We start from the raw sequence: 8,662 nt of genomic DNA, 5'->3' as shown, positions 1-8,662 counted from the left end.
ATTTAGTCTTTATTCCAAGGGGCAGGTAGATGACCAAAGACATGGACCTTAGGGTCTTGCGAGAAGTATCAGGGTGCTGCTAGGGTACAGTCAGAGGAAGGAGATGACCCCCCTTTAGCAAACGTAGACAATGAAACATTTTTTCATGTAAAAAGATATTAGGGTGTTCTATATGAGTACTGCCTTTACATTATTTCCTCTCCCCTTCCCTCCCCTCCCTCTGACCCCTCCTCAGATTTATACACGCACACACAGCCTACTGAATCCACTTCTTGTTGTTTGTATGTATATGTGTTTCGGGTTGGCCAGTTGAGACTGGATAACCTCTCAGGGCGCTTGCCCATGGAAAAGATGGATTCTCTCTCAGCTGCCATTAATAACCTGTAGTTCTTCATCTAGATGCCGGGCCTTGTGAAGTTTCCCCATCCACACTGGTATGTTAACTAGTGGTATCATATGCAGGTCATGTTTAAGAGACTATATTGTTAAGATGTAATGGGTGCAGCGTCTCTGTCATCTACAGAAGAGCCTACCTTTTGGGAGATGTCCTGATTTGGGCTTTAGCAGCCTTTCTCTGCCCTCTTCTGCAATGGCCCCTCAGTTGTGGGTGTAGGATTGTGTTGTTGGTGTATCAGTTGGGGCCAAGTACTCCATGGTCAGTTGTTTTCTGCACTTTGATCAGTTGTGGATTTCTAAAACTTTTTTTAAATAAAGACTTTATATGTATGAGTGTTTTGCCTGCATGCATGCATGTGTGTATGTGCTCCATGTGTGTGCCTGGTTCTGGTAGAGGTCAAAAGAGGGCATGGGGTTTCCCTGGTAATGTAGTTATGGATAGTCCTGAGCCACCATGTGAGTACTGGGAACCAAGCCCAGCCCTCTACAAGAACACGTGCTCTTAACTGTTGAACCATCTCCCCATCCCCAGCTAATGTATTTCTTCAGTGGTCCCTGTAATGAAATATATTTCTTCAGTGTTCTCTTTCTAATGAGAAGCGAGACTACACTTCTTGCGGGTGTAAGGGTAAGAACTTAGAATGCAGTTGGGAATTCCACTGGAAATAAGAAGGTGGCAATACTGGTTTCCCTTCTAGGGTCCGTGGCCTCATCACTTGCAGAAAAGGGGCTATGTCTATAAACCTTGCAAAATTCCACAGAGGAATTCCCTCCTGTTGAATGGGTCTTAAGTCCAACTAGACGGCTGTTGGTTAGCTCCAGGATATAAGTGCCACCATTGCCACTTTTGGAATATCTTGCCAAATGAAACATTTCTGAGCAAAAGTTTTTGATATTTCAAAGTAAGACAAATGTTCAGTTAGCTCATAAGTCTGGTAAATAAAACCCGTCTAATAAAGACGTCAGTAGAAATTTCCTTTAGTGTGGCTTCAATCTGGACGGAATCTTATTGCCACAGGAAAACCCACTCTTGATAGACACCACATTGCAGAATTTGCCATTCAATTTATTTTTCTTTTGAAATAAGTGGTTATAATATACTGTATTTAAAAGTAGCAACAGCACACAAAAAAAGAGAACATTTTTACTGGTTTTAAAGGCAGGGGACCTGAATAGGGAAAAGGATTGCTCTTCCTGTAGAGTTTATTATACTCCAAGTGCCTGACTCTAAGCGAGGTTTAATAAGATCTTGACTTTTCTCTCAGAGTGTGGGTGAGCAAAATACATGTACAGTGGTATTTTTGTTAAGTTGGATTTCCTGGCTTTTGGTTTGAGGTTTGTAGGAATCTTAAAATGGTTGGCTTATGGTGAAAACTCAGATAATTGGACTGATTAAGAATATAGAAATGAAGATAATATCTTTTGTATACAATGGAAATGTTTTCTTTATTTGGCAAACACCAGCTCATCTATGCAAAAGCTATTAGATATTTCATAAACACACATAGAATGTCATCAGCATTGTATATTAAATGCTAACATTGTGTGCTTTCAGAAGAAAAAAGTTCTATTGATCACTTCTACTGATCATTTCAACAGCAGAAAGTGCGGGGTCTGTGGAAGATCTCCTTGTAAATAGGAGTGCAGTGGCCCTCCTCATCCATGCTTTCTCTTTGTTCGTTGAGTTATTTCACAGTTAAATGCAGCCTGGCCATATTAAGTGGGAGATTCTAGAAGTCACTCATAAGTTTAAAACTGCATGCCATTCCGAGTAGCGTGATCAACTCTATCTCCAGGTGGCCAATCATCACTTTATCCAGTGCGTCCACCCTGTATGTGCTGCCCGCCCTCCAATATTTAGTTAACTGCTCAGCTATCAGATCGACCTGCGGTATTGAAGGGATTATTTATGTACAATAACCCTTATATCACCTAATAATAGTCTCAAAGCACAAAGACACCTGGGTACACCAAAGGGAACCAGAAAAGTGCTCCCTTCAGGGCAAAGGTGAGTTCTCAATTTAATGAAGAAAAAACATCATATGCTGAGATCACTAAGATTACACTCAGTTATTGCTAACCCCTTTCTAACCTCTTTCTGTGCCTGATTTGTGACTTAAACATAGACCTAGGTGAGTATGCATCACATACATGTGTACAAATAGGGCTCAGCATTGCCTATGGCTTCAGGTGTCTGGAGGTGGTTTTGGAATGTGTCCGTAAGCAGGGAGACTATATATCAAATGTTTACCGTGAGTCAGAAGTATTTTATAATAAAGATGAACAGCGACCAATACAACATCGTAAGGCCTTTTCTATTTACCAGTTTGCTAATGGAACAAAGATGAGCGGGGATGCTATTATTAAAGTCACTTGCTACTCCTGTTCATGTATTTGTGGATGATTACAGAGGGACAGACGGACACAACAGTGGGGGTGACACTATAAAGTGTGGGGTTAATGACAGGAGCAACTTGACTACCGTTGCCTGGAGCTCAGCCTTCTTATCTTTTATCCCTTTAAAAAAAAGCAACAGATTACGTTTTAGGACAATTTTAGAGTTGCAGAAAATTAGGTAGCACATAATTCCATATGCCTTCTCCTTTTATTAACATTTTGTATTAGCATTGTGATTTGTTAAGTAGATAAAGCAATTCTGGTAGGTATGAACAAAAGATAAATATATTTGCATATGCATGCTAGCTATTTAATAAGTATTTGATAAATATGAGTAATGTGCATATGCACATATATTTTACTTTCTGGTGCTTGGAAATTAACATAGGACCTGATGCATGCTAATCAGGTTTGCCACCACTGATCTGTGTACTCCAGCTGTCATTATTTTATATTAATGGTTATTTTTTGTTCAGTGTGGTGGGATCACATGCCTGTATTATTAACACCTGGAAGAATTTGTAAGAGAGCCAACAATCTGAGAATTTGTGATCAGCCAGGGCCACATGACAAGATCCTGCCTCAAACAAAACTAACTGACCAACCGACCAAAACAAGTACTTTCTGTGCCATTACTTCTGGTTTTGTTCTGGTATTTGAGACAGAGCCTTATAGTCTAGGTCATAGGTCAGCCTATGTAGTCCAGGCTGACCCTGTACTTGTGATTCTCTTGCTTCTCCTTCCTGAGTGCTGGTATTACACACTGTCCCTTCGTTCTGTTGCTTTTTATAAATGGCTAGATCTCATGTGTTCTCATTTGTTTTCCATCGCTATGACAGAACACTCTGACCAAAAGCAAATTAGGGAGCAAAGGGTTTATTTGGCTAATACTCCAGGCCAGTCTGTCTGTCACTGAGGAAAGTTGGGGCAGAAACTCAGGCAGAGCCCTTGGAGGAATGCTGCTGATTGGCTCAGTTAGTTTTTTTAAAATAGAGTCCAGACTCATCTACTTAGGGATGACACTACTCATAGTGGACCAAACCCTCCCACATCAATCAAGACAGTCTGTCACAGACATGCGCCCTGGGCAGTCTGATTGAGGCAGTTCTTCAAGGAGACTCCCCTTTCCAGGTGATTCTGAGTTGTATCACATGAACTGGGGCAGACCCATGTAGGCCCTGTGCATGTTGCCTCAGTCTCTGTGAGTTCATGTGAGCTTTGGCTGTTGATTGAGAGGGTTTTGTTCTTCTGGTATCCTCCGTCCCTCTAGCTCTCGTACTCTTTCTGCCCCGAGGAGAAGGATTTGATAGAGACATTATGTGTAGGGCTGAGTGTTCCAAGGTCTCTCATTCTCTGTGTATTTGTGGGTCTCTGTATCTGCTCCCATCTGCTGCAGGAGGAAGCGTCTCTGGTTACGGCTGAACAAGGCACTGATCCGCTTCTCTGGCTGGAGTCTAGATACACTACACTCTGTCTGTTCAATTACTACCTTTAGCTAGTTGCTTCTGTGTTGTGCGACTATCAAAAAGGCTGTTAAAATACACGTCAGCTTTTTGACTTTGGGTTTAATTGCACAAACACTTATGACTATGATTCATTTTTAGTAAGACTGGGTTGTGTGTAGCTTTGAAAGCAGCCTGGCTTGCTGAGGGCTAGGGGTTTAGTTCAGTCATGAGGCAGCTCAGGGCTCTATCTAGAGTCCTGCAAAACAGGCAGTCTTCCGGCTGGGTACTTATAAACATTATTTATGTAATTAACCTACTTGCTTTTAGTAAGACAAAGTCCCTCCATTGTAGCTCAGGTTGGCTCCAAATTTGAGTCTCTCCCACTTGTGCCACTTGAGTGCAGGGAACATGGTTGACCGTATTGTCATCAGCAAAGAGGGTCCTGCTCTCCAGCGTCCTCGTGAGAGGAAATGGCTTACACGGAGCAGCCATGAGCTCCTCGTCTCTCTCATCTTTAATTCCCCCCCCCAGGTGCTGTCCCAGTGTGCTGTGTCTTGATTTCTGTAATTAAAATGTAAAATAAGATGTGTGGGGTGCTGCAAGCCCTTGGGGGAGGCCAAAGCAAGAAGATTTTGAGTTGGAGGTCAGTCAGGGCATTACAATATGACCCAGTTAAAAGAAAAGTTAAAAATATTAATGCTATTTCTTGGTATGGTTAGAGTGGAAATCGTTGATGGGAAGTTTATCTTTAGATATTGCTATCTTCCATCTTGCACTTGTCAGAATGGCTAAGACCAAAAACACACATGCCAGCTTATGTTGAAAAGGCTGTGGAGCAAGGAATACTCCTTCATTGCTGGTGGGAGTGAAAAGACAAGGCGGAGAATGATGGACATCCTGCTCTGGCCTCTGGGTGTGCGTGGAGAGGTGTGTGCTCACTTATGTGCAACGATGACACTGAACTCCATTAGAAACCAGGCCAGTCTGGCCTAGAGCAGAGCCTTGGGGCATAGTTGTTGGGAAGAATAGAATCTTGGCAGGGGATGGAGAAGGGGAGGAGAGGAAGTCACAACTTTTGCAATGGGGGTCAGCAAGAAGCTGCATGGCTGAAAGGGAATGGGGGGACTTCAGAGGGAGAGAAAGAGAAAAGCCTGGAGGGGCAGGGAAGGCATGCCTAGGTTTCTGGAGAGTTTCTGAAAGAAAAGTAGAAAAAGGAGAAGTTAGGTTTAGAAAAGCAGGCTGGCTTGGCAGTGTAGCCACGAAGGGAGGCCCTGTGAGCAGCTGATGTGAGAGGGGCTTCTGGGAAGGGAAAGCACATTACTTCATCAAAGGGATAATTACTCCTCTCATTTCTTTACTGTGGGTTCGGGTGAATCAACTTTGGGGGGGGTGGTGGTGGTAATTTGATGAACACCGGTCTAGGTGATTGTCAGGTCCAACTAGGTTGATTCTTAAGGGAGCAGACAGTCATATTTAGTGTTTGGAGCAGATCAGAATGTCATGTCTCCACCCAGGGCAGGGATGGCTCCTTTTGGCCATGAGGGCTAAGGAAGGACACTTGTGATGTTTTTCTTTCTAGTGTTACATATAGGAAGGGGGGGGTCTGTGGTGGACCTCAATGGCCTCTAAGGGTGCTAATCCTTAGGTTACCTAACATCCATCCCACCCCAGCAAGAGCTGAGTGAGACCCTAAAATCAGGTGCTGAAATTAACCCGGAGGTCCAGTCCCAAAGCCATTCACCAGAGGGGACTGGTGTCTGGACTGGAGTTCATGTGAAGCTTCCAGGCTCACAGGGGTGCTCACAAAGCAGAGCCCCCATCTGGCATCCCTGGCCTATGGCCTGTACAGGACCAAAGACATTTCCAGATTCTGACCAAGGACAAGAGTGGAACTCCTGCACTGGGGAACCTGGAAACTACCTAGTCAATTTCTATCTTTGGTTTCTGGCAGTTGGGGTGTCCCTCAGAAAGGTTTGACACCATAGCCATTTACTATGGGCCAAATTAAACACTGCCACGAGCGATATGACATGCGACACCTGAATATCAATCATGCTTGTGTGTAATTTTATGATTCACATGCTTTGATAACACAATTGAAGTGATAGACTGTTGTTTTAAGTTTTGACAAGCACATAACATGATAGAGGGGAGAAAAGGTGAAATTCTGAATTTTAATGGAAGAAGTCAGTCTGCATCATAATTGGAGGACATGACATTTTCAGACCGAATGTGTTCCTTTCAAGAAAGTCCCTAACCAGACTCTCCATGTATCTTTTCTAGGCGGCACCACTGTCCACATCTTCCTACGAAGATTTATGATAAGACAGAGAAACCATGTCTTCTCTCCGAGTACACCGAGAACTATCCGATCTATGAGTCTTACCTGCCCAGAGATTCCTTTAAGCCCAAGAGGGTGTACAAGAAAGGAGCCATACCGATGGAGGGCCTGACCACAGCCAGGTGAGGCAAACGATGCCATGGAGGAAGTGGGCGTAATAGAAAGCCTTGATGAAGAGAGTGATGTGAGGGTAATAGCTGTGGTGTTAGTGCAGTGTGGATGCGCAGTGTTAACTAATGAACAGTAATGCTAATCTTCTCTATCTCTGGAAGAGGATCTTCTGCTTGTTGGCTTCCTTAACTGTTCCCAAACACCCTCTTACTGAGAAAGAATTGTGGCTTGTTAAAGTGGGGGTCAGGAGGCTAACCTGGTCTGCGGAATTAAAAGTGGGAAGTTAAGTATTAAAAGGAAAGAAGGAGAGAGACTACTACTGAAAAAAGAGGGTTGGGCTTTATGGCAGCCTCCGTTAACAACTTGGGTGGTTAAAAACAAAAAAAGATTGGTAATAAAGAACGGGTCCTTCTGATGTTATACTATCGATTTTGAATTAGAGACCCCACAAATGTTCAGGATATGCAAAGAACATATTTGATTTTCAGTTGCTCCGGATATACTCTAGTTTATTTCCAAGTCGAGATTGTTGGGACCTAGGGCCATGCAGGCACGGACCTGTCTTTGGCAGTGTTCTGGAGGTCTTTATTTCCCAAGGCTGGGGAAAATCCTCAGTCTGAGGGCTCCGTGCTCACAAGACTATGCATCTCCCAGGACAGTTGTGCTAGTGACCTCCTGATGGAGATGCCAGGCTTGGTGATCTGGTGGAGTTAGGAACATCTCTGTGTGCCGTGGGACAGGTTTCAGACCCAGTGAGTCAGTTTTTAGGTGAAACCTTCTGAACGATGATGTATTCACGGCCTCCCCGTTCCTCATGCCCCAGAGGCAGGATTTCTGTGCTGTGGAGCCCACGGTGCACACCATCTGTTCCTTCACGGCACTCAGACATCACAGGTACTTGGACACCTTGCTGAATGTCTGCCTATCGCTCACCGCTTGCAGCAGAATTTTGCGTGGTTTTAATGACGATTCCAGGTGGCTCAAGGGAGAAAGGTGACATCTTTCTCCCAAAATAACGGAAACTTCCTCTCTTGAGATTTTTGACTTGGAGGTGTTCTTATCTAAAAACCAGGTTCTGTCTTCTAGACCCATAGAAGGGCAGGAGGTCCTTTAAGGGGAGAAATGACACTAAGGGGTTTCTGAGCATGGTAGGAACTACAGGACAGGGACATTTTGAGAATGGGGTGTAGCTGAGGGACCTGTCTGACACCAAGCAGTTGCTGTGAATGACTTGGTTTTAAGCACAACTGTTCTGGCTCCTAGTCCATTTGAACAGTGTTAACATAACCGCTTTCTCAACCTCCAGCTTATTAAATGACTGTCAACTTCACAGTCTGGGCTTCATTTTGCTAAGAAAACATTGTCTCTAGGGTTCAGGAGCTTGAAGCAAAGACTATGGGCTGCTCCCGAGCAATGCTTCTCTTTATAAGAGAAGATAGGGCACATCTAGGAGGAGTCCTGTGCACATGCCTGAAGACACGGTGGTTAGAAAGGGAGGTGTTGGGAGGTGATGTCAGACTTCGTCTTCTCTTCCCAGGTGTAGCTGTTCTCATCTCTTTACACCAAGTTTTCAAGAAACAGAGCCCTTTATTGGGAAATCAAAAGTTCTAACTTCAGACGATTTATAACGGGCCATTTCTGTCCTTAAGTATAGGAGAGGGTGCTTGAGGCTCGGATGTTGGGATGTTGGGAGATGTTCTTGTTCACCGTCTAAATGTTACAAGAAACAAACACACAACAATGCCCTGGGGCAGGACCCCATCCCACGTCCCAGCTCAGAGGCCCTCAGCTGTGGTAACCCTACATATCCTCCTCTTTCCCTCATGCTGTTTTGCTAATCATAAAATTAACCTCTGACCTGAGCTGAGCTGTCTTTGCCTGTGTCATTTGTAACAATAAAACCATTTCCCAATTTTTTGCCTGGCAATCTTGTCTACTTCCCCTACCCAGGAGGATAGCTATATGTTTTTCT

The 8,662-nt window shown here is 44.0% G+C and overlaps 1 protein-coding gene across 1 annotated transcript in view; it reads left to right on the top strand.

Moving 5' to 3' along the window:
- Positions 1–6,663: 6,663 nt before the first annotated feature.
- The window catches only part of Saxo1 (stabilizer of axonemal microtubules 1), a 23,580-nt gene continuing 21,581 nt past the window's right edge, over positions 6,664–8,662 (top strand). Inside the window, exon 1 of the mRNA XM_013348244.2 lies at positions 6,664–6,701. Within this exon, the coding sequence (XP_013203698.1) occupies positions 6,679–6,701 (23 nt within the window). The 5' untranslated portion in view covers positions 6,664–6,678. The remainder of the gene's footprint in view (positions 6,702–8,662) is intronic.

Source organism: Microtus ochrogaster, chromosome 10 (genome assembly GCF_000317375.1).
Source record: "Microtus ochrogaster isolate Prairie Vole_2 chromosome 10, MicOch1.0, whole genome shotgun sequence".
In the NCBI taxonomy this organism is placed as follows: domain Eukaryota; kingdom Metazoa; phylum Chordata; class Mammalia; order Rodentia; family Cricetidae; genus Microtus; species Microtus ochrogaster.
Note: the sequence above shows the minus strand (reverse complement) of the source record. Positions and strands in the feature narration are given on the sequence as shown.